Source organism: Plectropomus leopardus, chromosome 9 (genome assembly GCF_026936395.1).
Source record: "Plectropomus leopardus strain MGB_pleo_1.0 chromosome 9, ASM2693639v1, whole genome shotgun sequence".
NCBI classification, from domain to species: Eukaryota; Metazoa; Chordata; class Actinopteri; order Perciformes; family Serranidae; genus Plectropomus; species Plectropomus leopardus.
In genome coordinates, this window is record NC_142184.1 from 19,969,275 (window position 1) to 19,988,264 (window position 18,990).

The window sequence follows — 18,990 nt, forward strand, 5'->3', positions numbered from 1 at the left end:
GATAGCTATTACAAGCACACCAAAGATTAAAAGAATTCACTGATCACAGAACTTCCAAGAAAAGCCATGTGGCATGTTGATTATTTCATGTTGATATAAAATATAACAAGGGCATATCAACAAAAATGGTTTTCGGATGTCGCTTTATATTAATCATTTGACTTTTAATCAATTTTCACAATTCACTTTACTTTTTACAAGAAATGGTTTTAAATGCGAGCTAATTGCTTTCAGATAATTTGGGACAAAAAATTTCAATGTAATGGGACATTTTTTCTGCAGCAAAAGCAACATGTTTTTTGGCTACCAGTTGCCATTAAATCCTGACTTATGCTGTTGTGTGCGACCATCTAATATTACAAGCATTTTTAGTATTTATTTAGTAATATTGTCACTTACAAATACTAAAGAGTTAAAAATAATACTTAAGGTAATATTAAGAGGTTTAGATAGTTTTCCTGAAAATCTATCAAAAAGTGTCACAAATAATCTAGTTTCACCCTGTGTCACATCAAAACATATGGTAAAAAAATAGTGCAGATACTGTTAAATCCATTGCTTTTTTAAATATCTTTACTAGCATTTCTATCTTCTGTAGTCTCTCATGGTGGATAATGATGGGTGCACTGTGTTTGTCATGATTTTATGGATGAATAAACTGAACCTTTAGCCTTCATTGGGGTCAGATATGACAGTGCATTTGGTTAATGATCTATTTAACACAAAATATATTTAGGAAAAAACTGGGTCAAACTCCACTGTGATTATTGCTGACAATGTCAAAGGATCTATCAATTTGTTTGAAATGAAGCCCCTCAGATGGGTTAATGGCTTAATTTTTGCATTCATCCTTTAAAAATCAGGGGGGAAAAAAACAAACATAAACTGAAGTTCTTACTGAAAGGCCCAGTGTGCGGGATTTAGTAGCATCTAGCAGTTTACAGGTCTAGGTTGCAGAACTTAAACTTCTCCTGTGCATAAAGTATTTAGGAGAACTACGGCGACCGAAGCAAAAACATGAAAACCTAAATGGCCCTATCTAAAGCCACTGATGGGTTGTCTGTTTTTTGGCCACTTTAGAAAAACATGTCAGACTCTATACTCTGTATGTAGATATTAACAACTTATTCTAAAGCAGCAAAAACACAAGTATTCTTATTTGAGGTGATTATAAACCAATGGAAACACAGTTAGGAATATTATATACTACTTCTGCCAAAACATTCCCCTAAATCCCACACACTGGACCTTTATATCGTTAAAAAAAAGGTTTTATTTATGACATAAACATATAAAACAAAAATATACTGAAGGAACAAACTGGTTCTAGCTTGTTACCTTACACTGTGATTAGGCCTAACGAAAAAGTAAAATCCTGAAATCTCATTTCACTCTCATTTCACTCATAGAGGCAATGTTAAAGATGGTGAAGTCTTTGTTTTTTTTCCTTCAAATTATTTTTGCAAGGATTTAATAATCTGATTTCAGTTAAAATTGTATTAGGAAATAATTAAATTAGAACTACTTCGCTACAATATTGGTTTAGTTTGTATAATTACAACAATTTACATCCTAAAGATTATGCCAAAACAAGTTTGTTGGGTAAATTATTTTTTTTCCAATCTGATTATTGGTTTCAATGACACAAACAGAAACAATACAAAGTGGTTATATTTCATCAAATAGGGTTAACTTGGTTATGCTTGGTTTATGTAAGCCTGATTTAGGTTATTACTCAAGACAGGACTTTTGTTGAATGATCAATTTGAAAAAAAAAAATGTATTCAGCGAACAAACTCTGTCTCACTGGCCAACTTCAGCTGGCACCACAACTGAGACTATGAAATAATGAAATATCTTTTTTCACGGCATGATAAATGGTCTTGGATGAAGATAATTTGAATTCAATAGTAGAAATAGTGAACATCTCCGATGACTGATAACATGTTGTTCCTTTAAAGTGTCCACAAAGGGTCAATCCCTAAACTCATGACTTTAATTTAAACTGGGCCGACCCTCCATTCAAAGTAGACATCTGAAATCAGGCATGACATCGTCCTCCAAAGCAAATGGAAATGGATTACAAAATGACTGTGACTGACGCCTGAACCTTTCTTCTTATTATGGATGTAGGTTAGAAGGCAGCAAGGGATAAGCTGATATATGCACAGTAGGTGACTATGGGACTTCCTGCAAGTGTCTTGGAAGCACCAGTATAAGGCTCGTCTGTAACAAACCCATGTGTCTGATCATCCGTATTCAATGGCTGATCAATTGTCAAACAAATCCCTTATTGATGTTATAATTTCTGGGCACTGCAGCTGTCTAATCTATACTTCCATCAGCTGTCCCTTGATCAAAACCTGTGAGACCAATTTTGCGTGCATAAAAAAGAGCCTGCCACCACAGGTGAAGATTTCAGGGGGGACACATCCCGATCATACGAACATATAGGAAACTTTGTGTCATTTAAAATACTAAACCGAGCATAACGTAAATTCACCAGAATACAGGATTTGTTTGATGCCCAAACTTTTCTGATGGCGGGCCCTCAAATCCCATTTCATATGTGCCCCCCAACCCCCCAACCCCCCCCAACGTTGAAACAAAACGTCCGCCCTTGCCTGCCACATTTCCTCTGTTACAGTTTATCTGATCACATATCAGCTGCTGTATCACATTTTGAGAATGCTACAGCTGCTTGCATGTTTGTGAGAGAGTGCATAAAACAATCCTGGCCCCAAAGATCACAAAAACTGTTTCGTTCCAGATCTGTCCAGAGTTTTCTCTCAGTGTAAGGACCCGGCCTTCTATGCCAACACACCCAGCTGCCTGAAAATGTAGCTCGAGAGGAGGTGAGTCAGGCTTTAACCTGGTGCATTTGGGACTTTATCTGTGCCTGGTTTTATCACCTGTCCTCTTGCTAGCCCTCTCACTGATCTATCCTCAAGCCTAATTGTGTCTGCATAGTGTCCTCTGTGGCTTTATATCTGTCCGCTATCAGCCCTTTCCAATTTATCTCCACATTTCTTCAGTGTAAGTTGTCTGCCGAACAAATCCCTCTGTCTCTACCGAGCCAGTTGGAATGATCCCGCTGTGGTAAAGAATACACAGAGGGAGAAGTGAGATGGGCTTCTGCACTCACAGACAGGGAGTTTGGCCTCTCTGATACTTGAACAACCCCCCTGCAGTGTTAAAAATAACCAGCTCTACATCTGACTGACCAGACAGACTGGGGCTTTGAGGGAGTATTATCTCTCTGGAGTTTGTTCAACAACCAGGCAGACAGAAAACACACACACACACACACACACACACACACACACACACACACACACACACACACACACACACACACACACACACACACACACACACACAGAGAGAGAGATAAAGGAAGCACAACAGATACAAAAAGAAAATACTGACATGCACATATTACATAAAGGAGCTGATACTTACAACACTAATATAATTATTTTTATACTAGTTATTTTAACCAACCACTAGAAAATGTTCCTGGCAATTTTGATTCTTTTTCTTTGTATTCCCATCTTGTAAACATGTTGCATTTATGCTTCACTTTGACCACATTTTCCCACCAGATCACTGGTAAAGCAAAATACTGTTGTTATGTAAGTGTTTATAAGATGAGATAAGTATGACAGCTGATTGTACACCATGGCCGCAAAGGTTAAAGCTGAAACAAAATGGTTGTGGGTGTAGATCTGTGACTCATCTGAAGTGTAAACAAAGATGTTTACAAGTGGTTTTGATTTTGAGAGCAGAATCATTTCACTATTAGAAATATGTCAGATTTGTTTTTCCTTTTAAACAGAATCTGATCAGGATCAAATTAAAATGCAGGTAAATTTGGTGCAGATGCCATAATATTCAATGTATTCCTGAATGTTTTTCATTTTGTTTTTGTCTATAGTTACTAGCATTTATATCTTCTGTAGCCAGCATTGGTTACTTATGATTTTCATGATGTTATGGATGAATAAAATGAGCCTTTAGCCTTAAGTGAGGTCATGATATAATCTATTTGAAACATCAAATGTATTTAGGGAACAAACTCTCCCTAAATCCGCTATTATTATTGCTCAAAAACTGATTCATGAAATGAACAGATTTATTTAAAAAAAAAAGTCAAATTAGTTTCTTTTCTGAAGGGGATCTATAAATGAGTTTGAAGTCAAACTCCTCAAATTAAATAGACCTCTCTTTAGGTATTATTTATTTAAGAATAACGAAATAAAACATAAAAAGCTGAAGGCTGTGTTAGTTTTCTAAATGAATAGAGAATGTCACATCAGTACCTACCAAGAATAATGCAGAAAAATAAATATATATAAATAACCTTTACATGTTTATTCATCAAGTCCCCATTCAGTCAGGCTTTTCTTTCATGAATCTATTTATGTTTTCCAGTTTAGCTTCTCACTGTGGGAGGTTGTGTGTTGTGTCTGTGTGACTGAGACAAAATGTGAACATGTTATCTTATCTTAATGACATTTCATGCACAGAGTGACACGTGTGCTATTACGGCTGATGAATCCTGAGTCCTATAAAATATTCATTTCCCAACCTTCCCATGACATTGGTATCTGTTGATTATATATCAGTGTTGCGATGAATCATTGGTCTAAACTTCTAGATTTTAGGAAAATAAAAAAACACCATTGCAAAACTGATTACCCTGTATATCTCTCATGTTAAGCTGCAATACTGTGAGCAACATGGATCCATGTTTGTCTGTTGTCTAATGACCTCTACTGGTAAGAGGGAGAATTGCAAACACTGGTGCAAAACCACAGCACAAACAATTGAAAAATACAATCCTTTATTCAACATTACATGTCGGTTTGTGGATTCCTTTACTGACCAAAAAAATGGTGATGGTACATTATTGACCTATAGGAATGTAGAAAAAAATACTTTGAAACTGCTGTGTTGTAAAAAAAAAAAAAAAGTATATAAAATGTGTCTCATTGTTATATAATAGAAAATAATATCCCCTTTAAAATATATTTACAATAAATCCAATTGTGATACTACAGCTTCAGCCCTTTAGAATATGTACAACTAAACAGCTCAATGTGTCTCTGTGCAGATAATAAATGCTCATCTTATATAAGTTAAATATGCTTACACAACAGGTAATGTGCTTTGGTATGAGCATGTTATTACTTACATATGTCCTGTATTCATGGGGAAAAAGGCCTCTGTGTTTTCTTTGGTCATTTTTGGGAAAACCCATTTGTGCAATTTTACTGTATTTCAGAATAAGTCCAGAATGCTCCTCCTCTTCTCGATAACATCATGAGTAATGTCAGAATTTCCCTTCTAGCATGACGATGGTGGTATTTAGGCAGCTATGAATAAAACCCTGCATTGTTCAGTGTTAGTTATCCTGCTTTGGAAATGCCTTTTATAAGCTTAGTATCAAAGCAGTATACCTAGATTAAATGTTTTGGTCCTAATAGTTTTTCTTTTGGTCCCTTTAGTTTGACGCACCAGATGAAAACTAGGCTAGGAAAAAACAAAAAACCTTGGGAGCCAGTCTAGACACTACATCTGAAAGTCATATGGTTTTAATATAATGCAGTGACTGTGTGAGTCATTAGCTCAAAATATGCTAATGATATGCACCTCGTGCTATTGGAATGTGGTGCACAATCCCTTCTGGCGTTTTCAATCTTTTGTCCCCGTTTTATGCCAGTGTGCAGGTCTAGATGTCCCGCTTGAGTTTCTCGATGCTGAAGTCGCTGTCATGGTCCAGTTTGGAGAGCGTCTTTCTTATCCGCAGGGCAGTGAGGCGGGCCGGTGGACTCTGGTACCAACACTCCTTCATGATCTTTACAATGGCTGTTAGGATCTGAGCACAAAGAGAGAGATGTAAAATACAACCTGGGCATCTCAGTAGAATGAAACATGTGGCATCATTATTACATGTCCTGTAGAGAATGTGCTCTACATTTACGCATATGTAAATCTATGCGAGTACCTCATCAAGTTTGTATGTTTACATGTTTGCTTGCATGCCCATTTATCAGGCATAAATGTCTAAATTTGAGACTATGTTTGTGGTAAAGCACAGAAGCTGTGATAACCTGTAATGAGATTTTTGCAGCCCTAGAAAAATAATTGGCCTTAATGATTGCCCTTGTCTGTGTGTGTGCATGTATGTGTGTGTCATCAGATGGCATACAGGGTGGGAATGGAGCCTGTTGTGCAGACTGGGCCTCTGCTGGTCCACACACACCACCTTCTTCATCTCCTCAAAGCTGGGATCTAAGGGCACCAGGTCAAAGAAGGGAGGGCGGTACTCTTCCACGATGCCTAAAACAATGCAAAACAGAAAAAAAGACTCAGGGCACATTCACAAAGAATGTACTGTGCTCGCTGATAATAGCAGGAATTGCATATCACTTGAAACCGCTATCTGCCTTGTCCATGATATCACTGCTCAAACATAGCTGTAGTTTGCCCGTTTTTTGCACCTGATTGTGATGATCTACAGTATGTTGCAAACTATATATATATATATATATATATATATATATATATATATATATATATATATATATATATATATATATATATATATATATATATATACACATATAGAGACTTTTGTAAAGTTTAGATATTTGTTTCATATGTGTGTGAGTGTGTGTCCTGATCTTTGTGAATTTGACTGTATTTGCATAGAAAGGGGCCAATTTGCTGTCATTTCTATGCATATTAACTGATTTAAATACATGCAAATAGCAGAGGAGCACAGATAGCGGCACAGTTAGGGGTGCATTTCACCCTTTGTGGGTGCTTTAAGAGTTAAACGGTTTCTTTTTGTCTTATTTGTACCGAATTAGTGGCTGAAAAAGCTGTGCAACTATTTTTTGAATTTATCGGTCAGTGTGCTTTTTCTTCTCCAGTTGAGCAGAAGAGCAACTGCACTACCAAACTATCACAACAACAATCTTTGTTGTGGGACACAGTTATTGACTGTCATGTTAATATTGTAAAAATCCTCATTATAAGTCAGAATGTACCTTTCTCTACATGCAAGGCCTGGAATAGCACACTTGGAAATTGAGATAGTCTGTATTGGGATTTTGTAAAGTATGTTTGACTAAACAAGAGAGCAGAGAAAGATATCAATTCCCTGGCGCCTGCGCTGGGATGGAGATCTGTAAGGCCTACACAGTGTATGTGTGTGTTTGAGAGAGAACACACACGCGCATAAAGTTATGAATGTCTATCCATCTGGACTAAGCGCGTTAGTACCAGTGTGTGCGCATGGTTGTTTGAGCATTGATGTGTGCTTGGATCTACAAATTGTGTGCACGGGCATCTGGACTATGTACAAGTGAGTGCTGACACCAGATAAGACTGTTTATAATTACTGCAGTGCTAATCATGAGAGAGGATAGTAGAGACAGACACAGACTAGGAAAACACTGGAGTGCTGAGAGACACGGGACTGACTGCCTCTTATGTATACAGAGCCAGACAGACATGACAGAGAAAACACATTTTCACTATGATGTGCCTAAGTATATGGGTAAATGATACATTGCTCTGTACTACAAATTTACAGTGAGAACCATTTTCTTCTTGAAATTTAAATAGGTAAAAATTCTCACAATACGACTCTAAAGGCACAATATTCTAACAGGGGGCTTCTTTTTACCATTGACGATGGTCCTGCGGGTAATTTCCCAGAAGACCAGGCCAAGAGCCCAGATGTCAGTCTGCTTGTAGGACTCAAAGACATCTGTACGAATCGTCTCATCCAGCACTTCAGGGGCCATGTAGCGTTTAGTCCCCACACGGGGGTTATTGCCAACATCAAGGTAGTCGTGGGACTGAGAGTGTATCACAGCCAAACCTGATGAGAGAGTAGGCACAGAGAACAGACGCAACCTTTTTATTTACAGTGAATCTGCACAAAACAGCTGTTCAGTCTCAACACATTAATCATAACTATGAGCAGAAGCTGGAAACAGATACAACAAGAAGTCTGGCAGATTAATTGTGATTTTGCTATCTCTGCCTCTACACAACCCAGCTCACCCAAGTCAGCGATGCAGCACTGTCCGTTTCGCTTTACCAGAATGTTACGGCTTTTCAGGTCTCGGTGGGCGATAGCTGGCTTTTCCTGAGAGCTGACGATCTCAGTGTGAAGGTGGACAAGGCCACAGGCCACAGACAGGCACATCCTCAGGCAGCTCTCAGGCTCCAAGCTGCTGTACTGCAGGAAGTCGTACAGCGAACCCAGCTCATGGAAGTGGGTGACGAGCCACAGCTGGGTGCTGGAATTCTTGGATGTCATGTCAGAGGCTATGAAACCTAAAGCCAGAGTGGGAGAGGACTATTTCAATACCTGGGCTGATTCTTTTTAGAATGACACAAGGGCTGGGCAATTTATCGATATTATATTGTAATATGAAACTAGGACTGTCATTATTTAATGGTACTGACTATAACCATGATATTTAAAAATAAAACATTAATTTATACCATTTTAAAATATACATTTATGTTAATAATCCAGTGCCTTTAAAAGTATTTCCATTTCTTTTTATCCTCTTGGTCTCCCAAGGCCATCTGGTTGCCTTTTCACTATCCATTGATTGTAATTGCTCTTTTTGGACAGCTTGTGCAGTAACAGACAAAACACACAATAAACAATGTTACCAATTGCTATATTTTTTTTCCTTATACATACTGCGATATATTATTATGTTGGCCACAATAATCGTGGTAGTGAAAATCTGATAACAAGCCCGACTTATGTGAAACTAGATATCGTCTTTGATTTTAGATATTATAATATTGTATGTGTTGTCTTTTCTAGTTTAAAAAAACATAACAGTAAAGTGATGTAATTTTCTGAGCTACTCCATATCACCCAGCCCTAAATGACACTGGGCTTTGCTTTCTGCAGAAAACATGTAACAAAAATATTTAATTAATCTGCTGCCATACCCAGTATGTTGTCATGTCGCAGCTGTACAGTGTTGTAGATCTCCGTCTCTCTGAACCAGGACTGCTCATCCCTCGAGGAAAAGATCTTCACAGCCACACTCTCCCCCATCCAAGTCCCTCTCCACACCTCCCCATACCTGCCTTTACCTGGAAACAAACGGGGTGACACAGTTACACAACTGCGAAGTAATATACAAAACATGAAAAAGAGCAGCAGCTTTTTCAAGGAAAGAGACTCACCAACACACTGGACAAGTGAGATTTGTCTGGCCATAGTCCTCTGGACCAAATAGGGTAGCCCTGTCCCACTTCCTGAAGTGCAAAACTCATCAAAGATATCCTGAGACACAAAAATGATCCACATGTGAAAACTCAAAAACTTCTGCATTGTATCTGATGTCAAACATTAAATGTCTCTTACGCCATATGTGGGCTCCTCTCCATTAGGGACCTTAAGCATGGTGACGTCATGGTCTTCAATGTTTCTTAGTATGCCATGGGCACGTCGGAAGCGCAGGAACAGTACCAGGCCACACACGCTGGCAGTCGTGATTAACAGCAGCAAGGACAACGTGATCCACAGCTCGGGACGGTTGAGCTCTGGGGGTGTTGTTGTCGGGTCTCCATTTGGATACACGTACCATTGAGACACACAAACACGCATACAAAAACATACACAATTTTGAGATTGTGGAACCAGTTGAGAACATTTCAGTACAATTATATATTTTTCAATAAACATGCTGGCAACACACTTAGTGCATCATCAGTCCAAAAAAGCAACATTATCAATTTGCTCTAACTGACCACAGGGGGGAACTAGAGGGAAGTTTTGAATCCCTTCAGAACAAAGTAATGCAGGATGTGCACTGAACTGTGACTGAGAAGACCCAGTTCTACAGTGGACAAATTCATGGATGTGATGTTAAAATATTGTTAAACAAAAGCTTTGGGGTACTTACCAATGTATGGAGGTCGTGTGGTGAAGGTGTTGCATAGGTTGTCTTTGCAGCAGTAGATAAAGAAGCGCTCGAAGGAGGTGAAGCACTGCTCCCTGTAATAAGATGCAAAGAAACAGCCTCTCTCCTCATTGCCGTGCACCCAAGTGTAGAAGCAGATGTCTCCTTTGCAAGTCCCGTTCACGCATGTCCCTTTGTTATTCTCGCATGTACACAGGAGCTTCCCTTTGTCTTCAGAATCTGAGGCACAGTGAAGTACACACAGACAGTGTTGACAGAAAGATACATTCTTCTAGTCAATAGTAAATTAAGAAACCACAGAAAGGTCAAACTCAGCACAAAAATTATTTAAGGATAAGTAGTAAAGTTAAAAACTATACTAGTGGCTTTGGCTTCCTGAGCAATGGAAAATGAAATGGTGTGATGGTGATTAGGGTACTTTCTATACCCTTAAGTCTTGCGTCATTGCAAGCCTCTGCATTCTGGTAAAAATGTTCTATGTTCCACTCACTTGAAGGTCCAGTGTGCAGGATTTAGCGGCATATATTGGCAGAAATGGAATATAGTATAATAAGTATGTTTTCATTAGTGTATAATCACCTGAATATAAGAATAGTTGTGAGTCCTCATCTACAGAGTCTGCCATGTTGCACTGCCATGTCTCTACATAAGCCCACGACAAACCAAACACTGGCTCAAGATAGGGACATTTGCATTTTAGTTATCAGCCCCTCTGTAATGAGCCAAACACTGTTGTTTTTAACACAAAGCTTCTTTATTGTGTTTTTACAGATTTAAATCAAGAAGTCTATTTCTTTTGGAGAAGAAGATACATCTGCGAATAATTCAGCTCCCAGTGAAAACCTACTGAACGTCTGGATCAGGAAAAAGGTGAGCACACATAAGCAGGTGCTGGACTAGCTGCCCATCTGCAGCGAGCCGAACAGCATTTGAAAAATACTGACTTCTGTCATGAAACTGCTTTTTTCAGAGTTTTTACTAGTGTAAATCACAATGTCCTTTAGTTTTGGATAGAACCTCTGAATAATTTGGCTTTCTGTAAAAACCTCCTGAACAATGCAGACTGAAGGAATCCTAAATGACAGTTCACACCTGTCACGTGGAAGAAGTTTTAGCTTGTTGCAATTTGCAATCTTCACCACTTGATACTGCTAAAGTAATGGTCAGGTGAGTTTGCAAAGCATGAACTTAAAGTTAAATCACAGTAAAAATGTTTTCACATTGTGTGTGTGCATGGCAAGGCACAAAGACCTGCAGCAAAAACAGAAAGGACATTTGACCCATAAACAAGTGGAAAAGCGAGAACCCAAATTTGAAAACTATTTGTTTAAGATTGTTAAAGCTGCAATACACAATTTTTAACCCCTGGGAAGCTGAAAGACTCACAGCTGTCTGACTACTGACAAATAAAAGCCCAATATTTTTGAGCCTTTAGCTGCATTGGTCTTCCATTACCTGAGCCATTACTGTCCTCAAAAGCTACGCATTTACTGTGACTACATTTCTTGCCAGGTAGGTAGTGCACTCTGCCTGTCTGAGCTTGTTTGCTGGAAACAGCTACCTATTGTTTTATTCTGGAGGATTGGTGACAAATGTAAATCCATACAGTCTAAGTTTTGGTTCTCCGGGTTGCACTGAGGTCTTGCTGGTGATAATTTTGTATTCTCTATCGAAAGTTTCCTTTAATGTAGCTTTAATTTAGCGCTCTTTAAAATACAGAATATTTTCTGCATCAAACCATTACCTCACCTGCATTGATAGCAGAGATCCACAGAAATGCCCCAACTAGCACCACTGTGAGCAGAGCAGAGCTTCCCATCGCTGTGAAACAGGAACAAAATAATTATTAATAGTTGATATAATCAAATGACAATAGAATCAGTGTTGTCTCCTAAATAGGAGCTGTCATAATGAGAGTCCAGAGATTTAATATGGAAAAAAAATATGGAAAAATAAGGCAATTTTTACTGCTATGTGATTGGAATTTACAGACTGTAACTTAATAGTGTCTGGACTCTTTGGCAGAGGAAGCTGAGGTCAAAAACAACAGTCCGAGGGCCCAGCCTGTCTGCCTGTGTTGTAATTGGATTGGGTGGGAAAAGGGGGCTTAGGGGAAGGAGGCTGTAACAGCACTCCAGAGTGTTTGTGTATGTGTGCCGAGACTGTGTGTGGCGCTGTGCTACCCAGGCTCCAGGCCTGTCGACTCCTCGACTACCCTGCTCGCAGAGTAAATATTGATGGCTACGCTTCCTGCCATTGAGTGGCCCCACCCGGCTGGCCGGCGAGACTCAGGTCTGCTCATTGTTTAGGGCTGCAGAACTGAGGGTCACGGAAGCAGGAGGGTCTTCATACACGACTCGGCCTCTCTCACTGCTGAAGCACACTCTGGTCTGTAACTTGACTCCCAGGTGAGCTCAGAAAAGTGACAAAATGTAGTTTAAAACACTGTACTAATATCAACTGCAACAGATCTCACCTTGCTTTTAACTTTCTGTCTAAAAAAGCACACAATTACACAAGCACACACATAAAACCTCAGGCCTTCCTTCGACATTGTTTAGCAGCATTATTCTTATCACTTAAAATGCATGTCTTTTGGAAATGCTGTTGTTCAAGAGGCATTGAGAGTTACGAGCAATATAGATGAAAAATGTGGTTAAACATTATTTGCTTTAATCAGACTCCGGGTGTACCAGGGCCTGCTGGCAGCTTCTTTACCTGAGGTCTATCCTGTTACCTCTGATGTGTGTGATGGGGCTTAAATTAAATCTCAAATGTGAATGTAATAGGATGCCAACTGTGCTGTGTGCATTCACATACACGAGACAGTTGCCATAGAAGGCACAGAGTGACTTCCGCAGTATCTCAGTCAGATTCGTCTTTGTGTCCTCATCAATTTTCTTTTTTTCTCATAGGTCCCATGGTGCCCACCGTAGTTTAAACCTATTGAGTCCATTTCAGTTTCATAAGTTAGTGAGCCAAAAGGTTAGAGCCTGATACCACAAAAAAACATCAAACTAGCTGAGTTCCAAAAAGGATACAAGATGGTTTCTAATGGCTACCACCTACAACTGGCACTTTGAGTCTTTTGCCTGTGTCACTGCCCAAAGAATAACACTGGGTAACACGTGGTCAGCTCATTGACAGAAACCTAAACAATTTAGCAAACATTTAAGTTATTTTCTTTTTGTCTTTTTTTTTTCTTTTTCTTTTGGGTGTTAGTCTTTTGTTTTTTTTCTGAATTGGGCACTTTGGCAATTATTTTAATAAACATTAAAAAAAAAAACATTAAATTTGTTTAAAAAAAAGTTGACGTCAGGCAATGAGACTCCTCAACTCCTCGTTCGACGCCAAACAGATGTAGCAGAATTTAGGGTCAAGTTTAATTTTCATTTAAACGTTTAAGAGAAATGACAAATTAATCTAACTTGTACCTTGTACCTTATGATGACGATAAAAGCACTATATACTATGCAGCCCTAGTACTGAGTTGGGGAATAAAATCCCACCAGTTAGACAGTTTGTTCCCAAATACTTAAAAATGAAGTTGAACTCGGATACTGCCCTATCAATTTATCAGCTTTACCTTTCTTCAGACAAATAAGTTAACCTTTTTTGCAAGACTCAAGAAATTCAGATCTAACCAGGTGGATCTTCAGTATGTGCATTAAACAAACTCATCACTGTCACAAATTTCATTAAAAATATCATATAATATATTATGTACATCTAATCCTGCATTGGCTAATGTGGCAGGCTGTGTAAATTAAACTGGAAGCAGTCTTTCTATAGAAGATGTATATTCTAGATTAGGCATTGCTTGCTGTAAGTGTACAGCACAGCATGTTTTATTATCAAATACTATAGAAACAGTTTTCCTGCCCCACGTCTCCCACAGTGACTAACACTTGAACTGCAAAAATCTGGCATTGGAACTTGCACATGTCAGCACAATACTACGGATATCCTCCTTTAATTTTGATGCATCTAGCTAGATGTTACAAACTACAGGAAGCCATTGCATTACCTTAGTCATTTCATTAAGTCGTGCCAAACGTCAAGGACCAAAAACCATGACCAAAAAGTGAAGGTGTTCAGCATGGCTAGCTTTACTGATTTGACACTCTTGGTTTCCTTTTTTTTAAATTCTAATAATTTTTCACTTTTTCCCTATAAAATGCATGCTTTGTAAAAATACACATAGCTGGCTGTCTACCAAATGAGAACGTGCTCTAAAGGGGGTTTCCCATGTTTACTAAAGTGTCACATCTCGGCTATAAGATTTTTCATGAGAAATCTAATAAACACATCTGACAAACAATCTTTAGACTTTCCTCCTCTGCTGGTTAGCTCTCAGGCTCCAGCTCAACACATGGGAACCCGCTGCACTCTGCTCTGACTCGCTAAAACCACAAGTCATATTTTACCAAACAGAAAAAAAGCACTTCCTGTGTCATGCAGCCTACAAGTCAGTGGTGGCGGTTAACCTGTGGGTCCAATGGACAAATACTTAACACAACTCCACTCAGAAAATGAGCTTATTCCCAGAGGAGGAGCATGACTGTGTCTTATTTCTCTAGCTATCATTTTTATCATCCTGACACAGGAGAGAGCAGTAATCACGCCCTCCATCATAGACAGCCTGACTTTAGACTCCAGCACACTTCCTCTCTGAGCTCTCTCCTGTTTGTCTCCATTCTGTCCAACGCTACACCCTCGTGACCCAGGGGGAAAAGATCCATTGTCATCTCTTCCTCTCATCTAAAGAGCCTTAACTCAAAGAGGCAGATCTCTCATTCCATCTGGATGACTGTGTGGTTATAGCGGTGGATGGTGGGGGCATGGCATAGCGCAGCAGCCTCATACAGCCCCTCCACTGGGCCTCATCACACCAAAAAGCCCAATAACTCTGTCTCTGGAAAGTAACTTTAAGCAGTGGTACTGTAAAAGCTCCTATTATGTAGTTTAAATGGCAAGAAAACATCACATTCAGTTCTTTTTAATGACATAGCCACACATTTAAAACGCTTGTGTTCTCTGTGTGTTTAAAGTGGTAAAAAAAAACCCTCTTTTGACTGTCTGCTAATTGTAGCGACAGACTGATTGTATCTTCATTTCACAGACAAAGCCAGGCTTGGCAGGCTTTATGGCTCAGTTGCTGTCTGCATGCTCTCACATGCATACCTACGATGAATGCATGTCTGGGGAAGAAAAGGATGAACACATGATGTGCACACAAGTTGGTCTTTGTGAAAGCACTTCATTACAAGTCCCATATTTAAAATTGAATTTAAAGGGACAGTTCACAAAATAAAAATTGCATATCTTCCTTCTTAGCTGTAGTGCTAGTTATCAATCTAGATTGTGCTGGTGTGAGCTGCTGAGTGTTGGAGATATCAGCCATAGAGTTGTCTGTCTTCTCTCGAATATAATGGAACTAGAAAGTGTTCAGCTTCTGTTGCACAAGGCACCAAAATAAATAAATAAGATAAAATACATAAACTTGAAAAACTTAACTGCAATGTCTTTTTCCAAGAATCATGACCTGATTACTCAAGATAATCCACGGACTTTGTTGTGAGCAGTTTTATTTAGGAACTATTTTCTTTCTACTGAACAACACCTGTCAACCTCATCACCACGCCGAAGGAAGTGTGCATCTACTGCTAGCTCATGTAGCACCACAGAGCTAGCTCATGTAGCACCACAGAGCTAGCTCATGTAGCACCACAGAGCTAGCTCATGTAGCACCACTGAGCTAGCTAATGGTACCCCTCAGCTGAGGAGGACGCCATTAATGTTTACATCTTGTGCTGTCATGAACATGAGCCCATGAGTGGATGCACGCTGCGTTCTGCACTGTGATAAGCTGTTGGAGATATCAGCCATAGAGATATGTGCTATACCCAGGTTTAGTCTGGCCTAGCCTAAAGTATACCTCGGGGCATAGAATAGCCTAGGCTGATTTATACCCCGGGTATATTTTGGGCTTGGCTAGACTATATATCCCTCATCAAGACTATGAATGTGAGGGGTATAATCTGGGCTACGGGGGTATGAAATAACCCAGCCTAAAAAATACCTGGGGGTATAAACTGGACTAGCCCAGGATATACCCGGGGTATAAAACAGACAAGCTCACTTTAACCTTGGGTATAATATGGCCAGGGGGTATATTTTGGGCTGTTACACCGGTCACCTATTCCAGCTGAAATTGGGCAACAGGCCGGGTACACTCTGGACAGCTCGCCACTATCACAGAGCTGACACAGGGACAGATAACCATTCACGCTCAAATTCACAACTACGGCTGATTTAGAGGAATTAACCTAACCTGCATGTCTTTGGACTCTGTGAGAAAACAGGAGAACCTGGTGTATACATGGGGAGAGCATGCAAACTCTACATAGAAGAGCCTAAGACAGACCTGAAACCCTGTAAGGTGACATTGCTAACTACTGTGCCGCCCCTGATAGCATTATGTGATAGACTAAAAAAATTCTACGACTGTACCAGCCGATAGTCTTTTCTTTTAGCATAAACACATCACATAAATACATAGATTTTTAAATTGTGACCAAGATATGTGACATATGTCATGTACAGTTGATAAATAAACTTGTTCTCTCTGGTGGACAAACTAGGCTAAAAATAGGCTATATTTGGCATTTCTGTACAGCAATTTCTCTTTACATAACAACTGTGATACAAGATATCTGCAATAAGCCAATTTATCAGCTTAGTCTCGCTGTAAATGTAAAGGTAGCTGTATGAAAAGTGCAGTGTATTAAAAAGTAAGGTAGCTACTTTAGTAACCAGAGTGCCTCTGAAACATAGTGAACCTAGTGGACCACATGTTCAATGTTCAATGTTCAGTCAAATGGAAATCCTCAAGTTAACTCTTTAAACCCTGGATCAACATCACTTTTTGTTGCTGCAATCAGATGCCTTTCACAAGTTATTTGACCCTTTGAAAACTGAGCAAACTGGTTTGATTTCTTTTGAAAACTTGAGGGGAAAAAAACAATGATCAAAATGGCAAGAAACATCTGACAAATCGCAAGAAATTGTACATAAAAATTGTTTTTTAAAAAAAGAGGGGAGGGTTATTTAAAAAACATAAAATAAAAATAGGGAAACATTTTCAGAAAACTATATTTGTAATTATAATTCAACATTTAAAGTAATGTTACAGAAAAAAAACCAAACACACATTTTATATTTCATGCTTTTGATTTTCAGCATTTTGTCCAGGAAATTTTCTTGATTTTGTTTTTTTTCTCCCTCTTATTTGTGCTTATTTTCAGGTAATGTTCTTGTAAAGTCTTAGAGTTTTTTTTTGTTGTTTTTTTTTTTTAGCTATTTCTTGGTCCATGTTTTGTACAGTTACTTTTTGCCTTCACTTCCTTGTTTTTGAATAAAATTATTTTGTTCATTTTTCAAAGGGTTATGCAGGCCAAAGATACTTCAGTATTGTACTGTACTAGTATAAGCTAAATGTACTTTAAAGTACTTCCATCACTGGTAGCTATATAGAATAGAGTTCAATAAAGTTCATTTATTGTGGCTGCTCTTGTATTGTATAAGAAAACAGCATCAGTCAGGTAGGACACTTCTCGACACCTGTTGGTTCACATCTGGAAACACGTGGAGTAATGTATGGTGCTGTTTAGGATGATTTAACATAAAGTGTTAGCTATAAGTTACATTTGAAGGCGTTTGGAAACACAACATAAAGGGGCTACATACAGAGAAAAAGAGCTTTACCTTGTTTCTCCTTTTAACTTGACAGCCGCAAACGCCGCACGTCTCCCATATCAAAACGAGCTTCAGGTGACCCTCCGTGACCAACGTATCTCAAGTCAGAATAAGTAACGCCTGGAGAAACGTTTAAAAGACAGCGGGTTCAATTTTGAGAGTGTACTAAATCGTTTTCGTCTCAGCGACTCAGTTGCAGATGTTCACATCCTTTCCTGCTTCGGTAACGACCGACCACCGCTTCTGGGAAAAGTTCGTCCTCAGTTTTTTCCTTCTATTTGGTTTAAAACTTAAAACAGCCAACTCGTTAACAACAAGTAACACCTCTAACGTGTGGAAAAGTGAAAGCATAAAAAAAGGAGCTGGCAGCTGTGTCCTGGCGGGACGACAAACAGCTCAGCAGCCTATCTCATCTCCGTCCAAATCTGCGCTGATAAACCGACAACATCGTCGTCGGTTTGGAACCAGACCAGACTCCTTCCGCTTTGTGAACCCCACAAGCGAAGCCTCTCTGTAAGTCCTCTCCCATTAAGCAAGAAAGTTTTGTGTTGTTGTCTGTAGTCCCGATCTAAAGGCGAGATTAGAGAATTTTAAATAGTGTACACAGCAGTGTCCCACCCTTTATTGTCCCGTACAGGGTCTGCTCTGCCTGGAATGTGTTCTCATAGCGGTTTTCCTGTTTCTTGCTAAACCTCTCACTCTCCTCTTTCCCTTGTGGACTGCTGTCTGCACTGCACTGACAGGAATGTGCTTCAAAGACCCCACCATGTAATAACATTTATCTTTGTGTAAAAACAGGAACTACTCACTATCTTTCTCACTATGCACTCTCTTTGCATGTTTTTTTTTTAATTCCATAATCCTGTTTTTAAATCCAGATGCCACTTTGTCATGCATTTTAGCAACAGTGATCAATAACTATTCTGAAAGCAACTTCTATCAGCTTAATGCATTCATTTTTCTGAAGTGAAACCAGCATGTTCTTGGGCTACCAGGTCCCATAAAACCACAACTTATGTTCCTGTGTGCCATCCTGTAATATCACAGACATTCTCAATATTTTTGTCATTTAGGAAAAAATGAGGGCAATGCATTGACTCCATGTCAGCCACAACAGAATGCCCCAGACATGATGTTTCTCTGTAGGCCAGTTTGGGTTCTTGATATGTTTGAGTCCAAAGTCTCTAGAATATTTTACTTGGCAACATATTTTCTTTCAAAATATAGTGGAGATCCATAACAAGTTCTCAAAGTA

At 39.1% G+C, this 18,990-nt stretch overlaps 1 protein-coding gene and 1 long non-coding RNA gene across 3 annotated transcripts in view; one reads left to right on the forward strand and one right to left on the reverse strand.

Annotated features, from left to right (window-relative positions):
* Positions 1–8,279, forward strand: part of LOC148188732 (uncharacterized) — a 29,261-nt gene extending 20,982 nt beyond the window's left edge. Inside the window, exons 4-5 of the long non-coding RNA XR_015777511.1 lie at positions 2,771–2,855; positions 8,141–8,279. This is a non-coding gene — a long non-coding RNA (uncharacterized LOC148188732). The remainder of the gene's footprint in view (positions 1–2,770; positions 2,856–8,140) is intronic.
* acvrl1 (activin A receptor like type 1) lies at positions 4,830–18,373 on the reverse strand. 2 transcript variants are annotated; one of them, XM_088082175.1, is made up of 10 exons: positions 18,354–18,373; positions 11,727–11,798; positions 9,960–10,196; positions 9,419–9,618; positions 9,238–9,337; positions 8,998–9,144; positions 8,083–8,358; positions 7,700–7,897; positions 6,215–6,345; positions 4,830–5,881 (listed from the first exon to the last, which is right to left on the reverse strand). In XM_088082175.1, exons 2-10 carry the CDS (start codon positions 11,794–11,796, stop codon positions 5,735–5,737), a joined length of 1,506 nt encoding a protein of 501 aa, XP_087938301.1. In that variant the 5' UTR covers positions 11,797–11,798; positions 18,354–18,373; the 3' UTR covers positions 4,830–5,734. The 2 variants fall into 2 exon arrangements, with proteins under 2 accessions (XP_087938301.1, XP_087938300.1); XM_088082174.1 differs by lacking the exon at positions 18,354–18,373 and adding an exon at positions 17,745–18,346.
* Positions 18,374–18,990: the final 617 nt, after the last annotated feature.

Bases quoted from the DNA above. Each gene is read 5' to 3' on its own strand.
- acvrl1 (XM_088082175.1), bottom strand. From the start codon at position 11,796: ATGGGAAGCTCTGCTCTGCTCACAGTGGTGCTAGTTGGGGCATTTCTG. The intron at 9,338-9,418 runs GTAAGAGACATT...TTTGTGTCTCAG, and splicing joins GAGAGGAGCCCACATATGGC to GATATCTTTGATGAGTTTTG. The intron at 8,359-8,997 runs GTATGGCAGCAG...CTCTGGCTTTAG, and splicing joins GCGACATGACAACATACTGG to GTTTCATAGCCTCTGACATG.